The 14,722-nt window shown below is 42.4% G+C and overlaps 1 protein-coding gene across 2 annotated transcripts in view; it reads left to right on the forward strand.

The window, feature by feature from the left end:
* The window catches only part of MAP2K5 (mitogen-activated protein kinase kinase 5), a 285,287-nt gene that overhangs the window by 51,277 nt on the left and 219,288 nt on the right, over positions 1 to 14,722 (forward strand). For both annotated transcript variants that reach the window (XM_004711938.3, XM_045285767.1), the window contains exons 4-6: positions 3,142 to 3,211; positions 8,286 to 8,326; positions 9,254 to 9,321. In XM_004711938.3, coding sequence (XP_004711995.1) covers positions 3,142 to 3,211; positions 8,286 to 8,326; positions 9,254 to 9,321 — 179 coding nt within the window. The remainder of the gene's footprint in view (positions 1 to 3,141; positions 3,212 to 8,285; positions 8,327 to 9,253; positions 9,322 to 14,722) is intronic.

A 14,722-nucleotide genomic window follows, 5' to 3' on the forward strand; every position in this document is an offset into this window, starting at 1 on the left:
CTTTACACAATTGATGTATGTATGGATTGTGATAAGAGTTGTATAAGCCCCTAATAAAATGATTTAAAAAATATAAGGGGGGGAGTGCCATTAATATCATATGCAAGTACAATTTTGCTGAAGACCATCCAACAACAGTTGCAGCAGACATGATACTGCTGCCAGACGTTTGGGCTGAATTCATAAGAGGACATGGAACCAGGGATATCATTGCTGACGTCAGATGGATCTTGGCTGAGAGCAAAGAATACCAGAAAGATGTTCACTTGTGTTTTATTGACTATGCAAAGGTATTCGACTGTCTGGATCATAACAAACTATGGATAACCTTGAGAAGGATAGGAATTCCAGAACACTTCATTGTGCTCAGGGAGAACTTGTACATGGATCAAAAGGCAGTTGTGCAAACAGTAAACTGTCTTGTTAAAAATCAGGAGAGGTTTTGTGAGGGTTGTATTCTCTCACCATGCTATTCGGTCTGTATGCTGAGCAAATCACCAGAGAAGCTGGATTCCATGCACAAGAATGCGACATCGGGATTGGAGGAAAGCTTATCAGCCTGCTATATACAGGTGACACAAGCTTGCAGGTTGGGGGCCACCCAGCCCTAGGTCAGATTTAAGTCCGCTCTTCAGAGGTCACTTGTGCAGAATGGGCACATGCTTGGGGTTTAACTGCCATCTTTTGCAGGATTTCCAGGAACCCTGGTGGTACCAGGGTTAAAACGCTGGATGGCTAACTGAAAGGTTCGCAGTTCAACCCCAATAGCTGCGTCCGTAAAGATTGACAGCATTGAAGAAAGCGTGGAGCTGTGTGTTCCTCTGCCCTATGGGGTCCCGGTAAATTGGATTGGACCCCCCAGCAGTGGCTTCGGTGTTTATGGTCATTGTTCACCCTCGGTGGCAGATTGCTTCCTCGTGTGGCGCACAAGATGCTCAGTTCACGCACGGACAGAGCAAACCCAGTATTTCAGCAGCAGGAAACAGAGCTTGGATTCCGGAGAACTGTGCCAAACAAAACCAAACCCCAGCTACTTGCTTTACAGAAAATGTTAGGTGGTCTGTTTAATGTCATTACCGTGGCTACGTTCATCACAGCACAGAGATGTTTATGGAGTTCTAAACAATCCCTCAGTGATAACAAAATGATAGTTTGCCAGTTCCAGTGAATTTGGCACAGATCTGAAACGAAAGGAAAACCATTTTTATTTTGTTTATTGGTGATGTAAATAAATAAAGTTTGAAAACAGGTCAATTTCATGCATGCAGGGTTTTATAGTGGGGGAAAATGCATTGCACCTGTACTGACCCTTTACATTTGAGGTGATTTGTTTTCAAACTTGAAATCAAGCACTGCTTTCAGACAACTCTATAATTAATTTGTTAGGTAAAGCGTATGGATATTGTGTTAGCTTTGGTTCCTGGGACTGTGGCGAAGGAGTAACTGAAATTACTAGCCTAATGTCCATAGCAGTTAATTAAAGAAACGCATTAACCATCGGAAAATGCCGCCACTGTTGTTGTCTTGTATCAGTATAAAAAGGCAGTCATTTTTTTGACAGCCACTGATTGGAAAGTTGCTTGCAGCCTTCCAGAAGCAAGGGGGTACATGCTGTGGATCAATAACCGGCAAATTTCCCATTAAGAAGAATACCTGAGCAATGTTCCAAATAGCCACCGGCATCTTAATTTTCCATGGCAAGCTCAAATACTTGTGTGCTGAGGACAAGTCATTTTCGGACAATTTTTCCAGACTACTTGTTAACAGTTATTGCTGTCCCACAAGGTTGACAGCCGCATGATTGATATTTCACTTACTTGTCAGCGCCATGTGAGTAATGGCAAGGGCTGTATTTCTGTGGTTTCAAGGAACAGGGCCCCCTGAAAGACATTTGCCTCCGTGTGTGTTTCTGAAAGCAGACCGCACATGTTTATGCTGCATGCATGTATCAGTGTGTAGGTCCATGAGAGGAGAGGGCTGGCTCCCTTTCCTGTATGCAAGCCTTTGGGGAGCAGGGTGCACTTGTATCACTCTGTAGCTGTGTAATGCCCACTTCTGTTTCAGTCATTGTTAGGACAAAGTATCTCAACTTGTTAACTTGTGATCCCTAAGATGATGCAAAATGTGACAGTTAACCTTTAAAGATAACTTCATCTTTGATAATTGTACAGCAAAGCTATAGGAAGCACACACACACATATGACATGCCTACCCGTGGTTTAAATGTGGGTATGGCAAGGACCGAAGGGATGTTGTCCTCCATGATCGCCAACCCAAGCACAAAACCAGCCGTCTCCATCATCAGTATTTTCCCACCGGGAACATCATTTTGTGATGTTTGTCAAGGGTTAAAAGAGGTGGAGTACAGGAGCATTATCCTCAAGTTAGGTGGACAGATGCTCCAATTAGCACATGGAGGAACAAGGGACTTGAACTCTAATACAACCTACTGAATGTTTTATATTTTGAAGGAACTTATTTCACTTGGATATTTATTTTGGAGGATTCAACTTTGACAGTGAAATTTGGCCTCTACTAAAGTGTTTATGAGACTAAAGCATAAAAAGTATGTTTTACTTTGATTTGCTTAAGGCTAGCTTTTTATCCTACCAATCCTATACTCATTGGATGACTCATCTCGAGTTTGCTAATTCAGCCATCTCTCTGATTTAGCTGCCTGTGACCTATGTATTTTATATATGAATTGTATTTGATTAACTAACTGGTATGTAGATCCAAGCCAAAGGTAAAATGCCTTCATTTTGCTTAGTAAAATCCAGGAGGAAAGAATAAGAGGCAATTTGGAAAAAAGGAGAAAAAAATTCCACTAAAATACATTCTGTGTCATTGTAAATACCTATCATTTTCAAATACGCGTAGGGATCAGGCGCTAATCTGAAGTCTTAATCAACACTTTTCCTATTAAAGATAAATGTCTGTCTGGGGCACTACATCTTACTGGACTTTCAATCCTGAGTAGCCCCAATAGACATTTTGATGTGCAAATAGAGCAGAAGTATTCTCAAGGCTGATATGTGTATACCAGCAATTTTAAAAAGTACTATGAATTAAACAACCCATAAGTGTCTGTTCCAGTATTCATACATTACTGAGTAATCTCTTTCTGTAATCTCTTTGCAGTATTATTCCACAGTAATGGAGCAGCAAGTAAATGGACAGTTAATAGAGCCTCTGCAGATATTTCCAAGAGGTAATGTTGAACAAATTCTAATCAACAATGATTATTTCAGCACACTGTTTCATCAACAGTTATGTTTTCCAAAGGTTTAAATGCACATAACATGATGTTTAGCTCTTAATTTGCAAAAACAAAATAAGTATTCATTATCGTGGGGATTGCAGGCTGTATTATAGTTATGGCAGATAAAATATCTAATTTACTAAAGTAAATTAAACTAACTAGATTGTTGTTGTTTTTTTGGGTTGTTTTGGGTTTTTTTGTTTTGTTTTGTTTTTGAAGTACATTCTTACATTCCCTTCAAGAGCTCTTTTTGGGGGTCCACATGGTTTTAAAACTCAAGGCAAAAGGAGTACCTGCACTTTTAGAGATTTATAAGTTGTGGCTCAGGAGGGCAGTCTGGGTTGCTATCGAGGAGAAAGTCAGCTGGGAAGAAGGTAGATTTACAGAGGAGTTTTGGGAAAGAGAGTTTTGGTAGAATGTTTGGCACTTGGTATTTGCCAGTGGCATCTTTAAAAAAAAAAGAAAAAATCTCCAATGACAATTTGATTTAGTATCCAAAAAATTTCAGGCAATAGAATGAATTTTGGTGAATCACTTATTCAAATAACTCCCTGTTAAGTATTAGCCTTTGTCCAGTATGGCGGTTTAATTGTGTATAGACGTGCGTGCCCTCACAGTTTGAATAACTGAAAAAGAACAGTTTAACTATATAAAGCCATTACATTTTCATCCGCTACCCATTGCCCCACTTGGAATCCATGGGTTTTTTTTAATTGATGGAACAGATAAGGAAATTCTCCAAATAACTCTTCTTGAAATGACTTAATTAAAATAATTCAAAGTTAAACTTATCTTCCTTAACTGATACTGTCCAAATAATCATCATGTGAGTTTTCCAATTAAACATTCTAGACTTTTATTACCTGTACCTCCCCTCTGAAGTTTGAAAGGCTCAATTAACCAGTAGGCACTTAGTTGTACTGATAAAGTCTCCAAAGGCCAGTTCATGAGATCTGGATTCTAGAGTAAAGCAACACTACTCGCGTTTGCTTTGGTGGTAAGATTGCCATGCTTATTACATTATTAATAAATTACTAACTAAAGAGCTTAGCAAATAATTTTTTAAAAGCCATTTACAGGTAATTGACAGTGTTTCTGAAACAGAGATTATGATTCATTCAGTTCCCTTGTACCTGAAGATTAAACACTGAAAAAGAACAAGGAATACAGGGGCGCTTTTTCCCAGCGACTTTTTGCCGCCCCCTGTATTGTCATTTCTGTGGATTAGGCCAAATTAAGGTTGTGGGTTGCTTTTTAATGTTCTGGAGCATCTTTTCAGGTTTCAAAATTGTTTCCCAGTAGGAAATAATCTTTTTAAAAACCAGCTGAAAACCCCTCTCATTACTTCCCTCCTTGCAGATACTCTGGTGGCCTAATGGGTTACTCATTGGGCTGCTAACTGAGAGGTCCCTGGTTTGAAATCACCAGCTGCTCTTTGGGAGAAGGATAAGGCTTTCTGGCTTACAGCCTTGGAAACCCACAGGGCCCTGTAGACTCGCCGTGAGTCGAAGTCAGCTTGCTGCCGTGAGTGAGCAAGACATTCTGGCTTTGTTGGAAGTGACCCTAGAACAGCGTCGGGGGAATCGTGGTTCCAGTGCTGTGGGCTTCCTTTTCAATAAAGTGTTTACTTCTCTCCATCCAGAATATTTTCAAATTCTGTTTGTTTTGTTTCCTTTGGAAAACATTTCATTCTCTCTATCCATACCATTGTGTTCCCTCCTTTGGTGATAACAGCCAGTTTTAGGCCTCTCCTCTGTTCAGGCCCCAATATTGCTTTAGACCAGTGGTTCTCAAACTTTCGAATCCTGCGACCCTTTAATACAGTTCCTCATGTTGTGGTGACCCCCAACCAAAAATTATTTTTGTTGATACCTGTGAAAGGGTCGTTCGATTCCCAAAGGGGTCGCAACCACAGGTTGAGAACCGCCGCTTTAGACAGCATCATTTCAAATTGGTCATCAACAATTTAGCCTGGCAGGTATTATTACTTCCATTTTATTTTATTTTGCTTTTTTCCTTCTTTTCCATTTTTAAGGTGAGAATGTTGTCATTTTAAAGATGAGGATATTAAAATTCAGTGAGGTTAAGTAACTTCAGGGTTGCACCACTTCTTAGTGCTTAATACCTGCTTTGCATGAGAATTTTGTTTAAATTATAACTTGCTTAAAGCAGAAGGACGGGAAGTTAAACTTGTACTAGAGTGTGCATGGTGGGAGTCTGTAGGACTTGGTAGGTGTGAAAGAAGAGTACATGGTGGGGAGGAGATAAAAGGAGACAGGATATGAGAGTCTCTTAGTCTCAGCACAGAACCTGTTCACCTCATCTTGCTGCCATTGAGCCATTCCAACTCATAGCGACCCTATAGGACCGGGTAGAACTGCTCCCGTGGGCTTCTGAAGCTATAAATCTTCACAGGAGCAGAAAGCCTTATCTTTCTACCTTGGAGCAGCTGATGGGTTGGAACTGCTGACCTTGTGGCTAGCAGCCCAACTTGTAAACCCATCATGCCAACAGGGCTCTTCCAGAGCCCACTCTTGAAACCAAGCTGAATAGTATCGACTTGCTGCCCACTCATGGCGACCCTATAGGACAGGGTAGAACTGGAATGACCCATGTGGGTTTCTGAGACTGTAGCTCTTTGCAGAGTAGAAAGCCTCATCTTTCACCAATGGAGTAGATGGTGATTTTTGAACTGCTGACCTTGTGGATAGCAGCTTAATGCTTAACTCACCACACCACTAGAGCCCCTACCTAGAGCCTTTAAATAGGTATCTATTAAATATAGTCTTCTCAGGACATACTTACATTTCTCAAAATATGGGAGACTCAGTCTCCTTGCCTCTCTCTTTTTTAAAAAAAAGTTCTTTTTAGTCTTATAGACTGCTGCAGATCTATTTATCTGTAATAAGTACAAGTAGGTGAATTTATAAAATTTTGATATATACAGTATGGGTGTTTACCTGGCCTGCCTAGTTGCTCAAGTCCCTAGGTGGTGCAGATGGTTGGCTTGCACTCGGCTCCCATCGAAAGGTTGGAGGTTTGATCCTGCCCAGCAGCGCTGTATAGAAAAGTCCAGACGGCCTACTTCTGTAGAGATGACAGCCACGAAAGCCCTCTAGAGGTCCACTGTGCTCTGTCACACAACGTCGTCACGAGTCAGGATCAACGCAGGGGCAGTGAGCTCGGTTTTTGGTTGACCTGTCTGGTGAAAGGCCTCAGAATATGTATTGCCAAGGCCCCACGTTAAATGGTTAGATTGACTAGGTAGGAGGGATGATTCTGTTCTGACATTGTGTGTGGTACAGTTGCCTCAGCCCACTCTGTAAATAAGAAGATGGGTTAAACATTAACCTGTGTGAAAATTGACTAACTAGATTCTCTAACGTCAAGAAATATGATGTTACTGGGTGTTTGGAATGTAGCGTAGGTTGTCCAGTCACAAAGGTTTGAGAAGCCAGATGAGGAGTGAGGCAGATGGAAGAGAAGTTCATACTTGTCTCTGATCTCTTGGTTGACCAAGCCCAACCCGCTGCCCCTAAGTGGATTTCTTCTCAGAGTGACGCTGTAGGAGAGAATTACCTTGTGGGGTTTCCTAGGCTGTAAATCTTTATGGAATCAGAATACCTCATCCTTGTCCCAGAAAGCAGGGACCTTTTGGTTAGCAGTTGAATGCTGAATCACTGTGGATTCCACTAGGAATCAGGAGTCCTAGTCCTTTGGATAGCCACTCCCGTATTAAATGAAGTATCTGAATGCCCTGATTACCTCAGTGACAATACTCTGAAGTACTGCCTTAGAAAGTATTGATAGCCCCTCAAGGGCCAGGCATCAAATGCGACTGTTACTTTATTCAAAAAGTTAATTTCCATTTTAAGGAATTAAGAATTGGAGTCTTATCATAATTTATTTAATAATAGATAAAGATGCTGGATTATGGTTTAGGTATATTTTCTAAGAAAACAGCGTAATAAATGCACATTTACTGGAAACATAAAATTAAAGTAACTAATATACTTTGTAATTATGACATGCATCATCTTATTAATAAATACTCTGTTTCTTGTCAGAAAGAGAAAGAAAAAACATACATATACTTCTGAGAGAGTGAGAGAGAAAAAAAGAAAGAAGGAAATCAAATTCATTCTTCCCTAAACAATCAATCAAAATTGACGACCCCTTCGCATACAATTTGTGGGGTCCTGTAGTTCCCAAAAGGAAGCAGCCCATAACACGGGTGGGAAGCTTGTGTATTTTCAGCATTTGATGAAGAAGCGTATGCTGATTTGGAAAAGTACTAATACATAATTCAAGTTGGTGTCAAGGAATTTTTTTGGAATTGACTGGATGGGAGTTTGATTTTTGGTTTGTTTACCAGTGCTTTGTCTTTAGACCTCATTATTACCTAAATAAGATCAGATGTGAAGATATTACCTAAATAAGATCAGATGTGAAGACATAGAAGCAATGTAGTAAAATTATTTATATTTCTGTCTTTTTATAGACTGCCATGATATCATAAACTTGTCTTCAAATTTGAATATTCCATCTCTGGGTCTCTAGTAATCTCTCTGGCATAAAAAGACTTTTCTTTATCTTTCCCTCCTGACCAGTGTTTCACCCACAAAAACAAAAAAACCCAATAAGCAATAATGCTAGGTATTTTCAGTGTAGCCTAGGTGATGGCAAATACACAATATAATTGAGGGAGAGAGATTAAAGAAATTTGAGTTATGAATGGAACCTATAATCATTTTGGCTCAGTTAACTTGATTTTTATATGTTTTAAGCAGAAATTGGAATTTATATGAGGTAGTGTCAAAAAGCTCTTTGCATTTATAAATGCTCACTCCTGCAAGTTAAAAACCCTGGCTCATAATTCCCACTTTGGGTCTTGGGAGCCACTTTTCAATCATTTCTCTCTGCTAATTTTGGTGTCACCCTCATTTCTTTTTAAACGATTCATTTTGAGCAAATTTGTAAATGGCCCTGATGTGTTCCACAATTTAGTCAATTACTGTTTCAGCCTGCAAGCCTCCTGGGGAACGGAACATACATGGCCTGAAGGTACGAATTTCAATAATTGTTTCAGTAAAGTTAGATGGATTTGTAATGCTGTGTTCCACTTATTGAAATGTCAAATAAAACGGCACTTTCTCAAGCTCTGACAAGCCATCCTTTCTTTCTTTTTTTAACGGGCGGAGGAAGGGGTCCATTGGTAGCAGTTGCTCCCGATACGCATCTGGATTTGGATGCAGGGATTCAGGTTCTTTATTATTTGGAATTGCTCCATTGGTCAGTTTCCTTATGATGACCCCAGGTCCTGGTCTCTACAAAGATTTATTGGAGCCAGACTATAGGCCTCATTTCATTGATTAATTAAGCACATAAGCATATTGTGCACAGACTACCCACCTCTTATTTTGACATATGTATGCTCAGTACATATATCTATTTAATGTCTTTTCATTGTTCTGTGTATTTTAAATTCTGAATTTCTGCTTAATGCTTCCCATTTGAAAGAAAAGATGGCTATTGTAGTAGGCTCAGCCATTTTAGAATTCATTATTTGAACCGCATTTTTCAGTGACTAAGAAACATTTCTACCGTATTCTGCTTGGTTTTAGAGCTGGGAGGATATAACTTCGGGCTCATGACTAGCCCCTGGATATATTCCTAATTCAATTTTTGAGCAGTGTTGTTTTTGTATGTGTTCTACAACAGTTCATTAAAAAAAATTTTTTTTAATTTCCTTGTGTATCCTTTTCCAGCATGGCTTAACTAAATATCTGACTAATGCAGAGGAGTAGAGATTATGTAATATACAGGTTGTTCAGTTCTGTAACCTATATGATGAATAGACTTCAGCCAGGCCTGTTTAACAACAAGCTAATTAACCTTCATAGTGAGATGAGAAAATTGTGGCAAATTATAGGTTAATGAGAACGGTGTCCTCAGCACCCAAGACTGATGAAGACTCTTTCTTACTTGTAGGTGAATACCCGGGCCGGACCCTCCCAACACAGCAGCCCCGCAGTCTCGGAGTCACTGCCGAGCAGTAGGTGAGAAGGGGCAAGGCAAGGTGCCCAGGAGCACGGTTAGGTACAGAGCTGGGGCGGAGGTGTAGGAGCTGGGGGATAACACTTCTGCTCCAGGAACCACCCCCAAACAGTGTAAGTGACTTAGAAGAAATTTGACTGGTTTGATAGCCCTGGTTACATCTTGGCGCAGAACAAGGAGCTAACACACCAAGTTGCAGCGTACTGTTGTTAGGTACTGCCCAGGTGGGTCCGATTCACAGTGACCCGGTGTCCAGCAGAACGCAGCACTGCCAGTCCTGTGCCGTTTTCACAATGACAGACAAGTGGTAGAAGATGAAATCAGATATGTTAAACTGTTCATTTTAGCTGTGGACTGGTTTCGCTGTTTGGTCTCCAGATTAGGCAGAGACGGTAATGCCTTTGTGGCGCTGGTTGGTAAGATGCAGAGCGCTCACTGCTTTTCTCTGGGCCAGATTCCGGCAGTGTCATCTGCCGGCATCTTCCTGAGAAAGAGGCAAGGAAAGAATAGAGCGGTGACATTTCAATTCATCGCCTTGTGTCTTGGAGCAAGAAATTGAAGTTATGTCAAAAGAAAGCTAACTTCGACGTCCATGGAGTAGATACTCAAGACAGGGAGCCCTTTTCAAAGCGTTCCTCCCCCAAACTGGAGTCTTTCTTCAAGACCGTGATGGTTATGAAGTGAGGGGATCTCCTGATGCCGATAGAATCCCAGGTCATTCCAGTTAAACACCCCATTCTTCAGCCAGTCAGCATCCTCTAACTGTACTCGAAGATAAAACTTCAAAGGCGATTGTCCCGCGTGAATATATTTGCACTGCTGCTGCCTGAAAAGCTAACATCAAGCCGAAAATCCCTTCCATTCTGTGCTGAGGTTTTTCTGGATTTAGGGCTGGAGTCAGCTCACCCTTTATTGGATGGGATGTAGTTTGGGTTTCTGCTTTCCCTTGAATACCTTCCCTCTGCTCCATCTGACTTTGTTTACTCCCTGGATATCCACCCCGAAGTCACTTCCTCAATCGCTCTAGTATGGCCTCGTTGTATTCACCCAGCAGCACGCTCGCACACGGACTCCACTGTCTTCCAGTCATTGCGGACTCCTGGCGACCCCGTGGGACAGGGCAGAACTGCCCCTGTGGGTCACTCCGTACGGGAGCAGAAGGCCTCCCCTCTTCCCAAGGAGCAGCTAGCTGGTGCTTTTGTACTGCGGACTTATTAGCGGCCCAACATTAACCCACGGTGCCACCAGGGCTCTGTTCTCACTCAAAGAATGGGCCCTGCTAGTTCATACTTTCCAGCTTTGCTCTCCACACATGGGATCCAGGGCCCAGCAGGGTGGAGGCCCACTTGTTACATTCAACTCAGAGAAGGCAGGACATGTAATGATCACCACTATTTCCAGAAAAGTGTTATCAAGTCAGATTGACCGTGAGCCTCAAGGAACAGACAAGGACTTTCCCAGGCGGCTAAGCTCAGATTGACTTGGTGTTGTTTCTTAAAATAACAAAAAACAACAACCTGTCATGTGTATTCATTGGCTATGATACAATCTTCAGGCCGGACAGAAATTCAGACACCATCTGATCTAAAAGTTGGCAGCCTTCTGGTGTAGCCTTTTCCCTCAGGGATATTGTGAAAATGCAATCTTCCCAAAGAAGGACAGTTTGTTCTGGGAGTGACTCCTGTTATGATGGGGTGGGTGGGTGGGTGTGTGATTTGAAAAAGTCCTACAGGTTATTTTAATATTCTACTTGAAGGTGGTTATATGCTTTGCTCTGTGTTGATAATTAATCAACAGCTATGTATCGAGTGGCTCCTAGTCTTTAGGTGCACTGAAGTACTTTAGTGACGGAGGGTGTAGGAGGTCTGGTAGGGCTTGATCAAGGGCAATGAAACCAAGAAGAATTACTGTAACCCAAATGAAGGCTTAGCATGATAGTGGGACAAGAGGAAAGTAAAAGGAAATAGAGGAAAGAGCTAGGAGGCAAAGGGCATTTATAGAGGTCTAAATAAAGGCATGTGCATATGTAAATATATTTATATATGATGATGTGGAAATAGATTTATGTGCATATATTTATAAGTTTAGTATTAAGGGAACAGGTGGACATTGTGCATCCATTCAAGTATTCCCTCAGTGCAAGAACACTTTGTTCTATTAAATTGGCATTCATGATGCTCACCTTCCTGACACAATCGCTGAAGACAAAGCAGGTGCATAAGTAAATGTGGTGAAGAAAGGTGATGGAGCCCAGCTAACAAAAGATATAGCATCTAGGGTCTTAAAGACTTAAAGGTTAACAAGCGGCCATCTACCTCAGAAGCAACAAAGCCCACATGCAAGTAGCACACCAGCCTGTGAAATTGTGAGGTGCCAAAGGGATCAGTTATCAGGCATCAAAGAACAAAAAATCATATCATTGTGTACTCACCTCCCAGAAATGATCTCAGAAGACAAATGGGTGCATAAGCAAATGTGGTGAAGAAGGCTGATGGTGCCCGGCTATCAAAAGATATAGTGTCTGGGGTCTTAAAGGCTTGAAGGTGACAAGCCGCCATCTAGCTTAGAAGCAACAAAGCCCACATGGAAGAAGCACACCAGCCTGTGCGATCATGAGGTGTCAAAGGGATCAGGTATCAGGCATCAAAGAACAAAAAAATCATATCATTGTGAATGAGGGGGAGTGCGGAGTGGAGACCCAAAGCCCATCTATAGGCAACTGGGACATCTCCTTACAGAAGGGTCTGGGGAGGAGACGAGCCAGTCAGGGTGCAGTGTAGCAACGATGAAACATAAAACTTTCCTCTAGTTCCTAAATGCTTCCTCCCCATCCACTATCATGATCCCAATTCTATCTTACAAATCTGGCTAGACCAGAGGATGTAAATGGTACAGATAAGAGCTGGAAACACAGGGATCCAGGACAGATAAACCCCTCAGGACCAGTAAAGAGAGTAGAGATATCAGGAGGGTAAGGGGAAGGTGGGGGAGCAAGGGGAAACCGATCACAGTTATCTACATATAACCCCCTCCCTGGGGGATGGGCAACAGAAAAATGGGTGAAGGGAGACATCGGGCAGTGTAAGACATGGCAAAATAATAATAATTTATAAATTATCAACGATTTGTGAGGGAGGGAGGGTGAGAAAGGAAGGGGGAAAAAATGAGGATATACCAAGGGCTCCAGTAGAAAGAAAATGTTTTGAGAATGATGATGGCAACAAATGTGCTTGACACAATGGATGGATGGATGGATTGTGATAAGAGTTGTACGAGCCCCCAATAAAATGTTTTTTTTAAACATAGAAAGGAAGGCAGTTGTGGTCCTTATCTTCTGGAGCTTGCTATTTACAGGGAATGCAAATAAGTACACCTAGAGTGAGCGGTCTGCAGGCAACGAGCCGGGTGTGAAGAGAGAGAGCCCGGGGAGGCAGTAATGTGTTCAGACGGGGAGCTTAGGCAAGGGCTTGCCACACCACCAGATCCACCTCACACAGACTTAAGTGAAGGCATGGATTGAAAAAGAGCTGAGTGGGTTTGGAAGTGGCAGGTTTGGCTAGGGAGCAGGGAAGGGGGTGGTGTTGGGTAAGGGTTTAGGGAACACAGGGGAGAGAGAAGGAGGTAGAGTGGGCCAGCTCCTTTGAAGCCTTGTAGTCCCGGGGCATTTGTGCTTTCTTCCTAGCATAGTGATAAGCCATGAGTGGACTTCCCAGAGGTTGGGTCTCTGCTTTTCAAAAAACTCCCCACACTGCCATGTAGAGCATGAGGAGGAGGAGAGCCCGTCTCCTGACTCCCTCTTCTTCCCCAGTAGCCACCCAGCCTCTTCCGGATCATCCCGGCCAGCGGCCGGAAGGCACTGCTTCCCGTTCTGCTTCCATGTGACTATATCTCGGTTGGTTCTTGTCACCTGGAATTCATCGCCCTTAGTCCTTAAGAAAGGAGCCCCCGTGGTGCACTGGTGACGATGTTGGGAGGTTGGGCCATGTTTTCTTTCACTACACCCCTCCTTCACCTCTGTGACGGCCCCCTTCCTGTTTCCTTCTTCTTTTAACCCCCTCCTTCACCTTCATTCTTGCTAGCGTTGTTCATCTTTGAGGACTAACGGTATCTTTTGGAAGCCATCCCTGATTATCACCCACCCCCAGGCTACTCAAGCCTCCCCTTCTGTGAATACCCACAACTTAGCATTGTTGTACAGAGCCCTGGCTGTGAATTGATCTGCTAACCACAAGGTGAGGGGTTTGAAACCACCAGCCACTCTGTAGGATAAAGGCTTTTACTCCTATAAACAGTTACCACCTGGGAAACTCACAGGGGCAGTTCTTCTTGTCCTGTTGGGTCACTGTGGGCCGGCCTTGACTTGATGGCACTGAGAACATACTGTATTCTACTCACCTCTGCTCCTCAGTGGAACTGGGACCACATGCCGGGCTGCTAACTGCAACGTCAGCCTTCGAAACCACCAGTCCTGCTGTGGGAGAAAGATGGAGCTTGCTCCTCAAAGAGTTGCAGTCTCAGAAACCCACAGGGGCAGTTCTACTCTGCTCTATCCGAGTTGCTATGAGTCAGAATTGACCTAGTGCCAGTGAGGTTTCCATTTAAGTTTTCTGCTCCTCAACTTTTGTGTTCTTTGAGGGCAGAGATGGTAACATTTATTTTTGAATCCCCAGTTCCCAGCATGACGATGACATACAGGAAATAGTCAATGGGCTATAGAATAGATGCATAGTTCCTCTATGTCTTGTCTCGGTATTGGTTGCTCCAAATTCATTCGGGCTTTCTGATAGGACGTTATTTCTAGTCCCTTCACCTGTTCATTCTGCTTTAGATCTATTTCACTTTCTCAATGCCTGTCTTAAAGTATCATAGTTAGAGTAGGTTACAGTTGTGTCACATCTGTGGTTTTTTGGGATTTTAAAAATATGTATTTTTAAAGATCATTTTACTGGGGGCTCGTTCAGCTCTTATAACAATCCATACATCAATTGTTTCAAGCATATTTGTACATATGTTGCCATCATTATTTTATAAATATTTACTTTCTATTTGAGCCCTTGGTATCACCTCCTCTTTTTCCCCCCCTCCTGCCCTCATACCCCTTAATAAATTATAAATTATTATTATTTTCCTATCTTAACACTGACCACTGTCTCCCTTCTCCCATGGTTTCTGTTGTTCGTCCCCTTAGGGGTATGTGTGTGGTTGCGTGTCGATCTTTGCAATCGGTTCCCCTTTCTTCCCTTCCATCCCCACCTTCCCTCTACCCTCCTAGTATCACTACTCCCATTTCTGTACCTAAGGGGTTTATCTGATATGGATTCCATGTGTCCTAAGCTCTTTATCAGTACCAGTGTACATGCTCCAGTCCAGTCAGAACTGAAAGGCAGGACTGGGTCATGATGG

The sequence above is a fragment of the Echinops telfairi genome, unplaced genomic scaffold, assembly GCF_000313985.2.
Source record: "Echinops telfairi isolate 266 unplaced genomic scaffold, ASM31398v2 ScPeMD7_7475;HRSCAF=8513, whole genome shotgun sequence".
Lineage (NCBI taxonomy): Eukaryota > Metazoa > Chordata > Mammalia > Afrosoricida > Tenrecidae > Echinops > Echinops telfairi.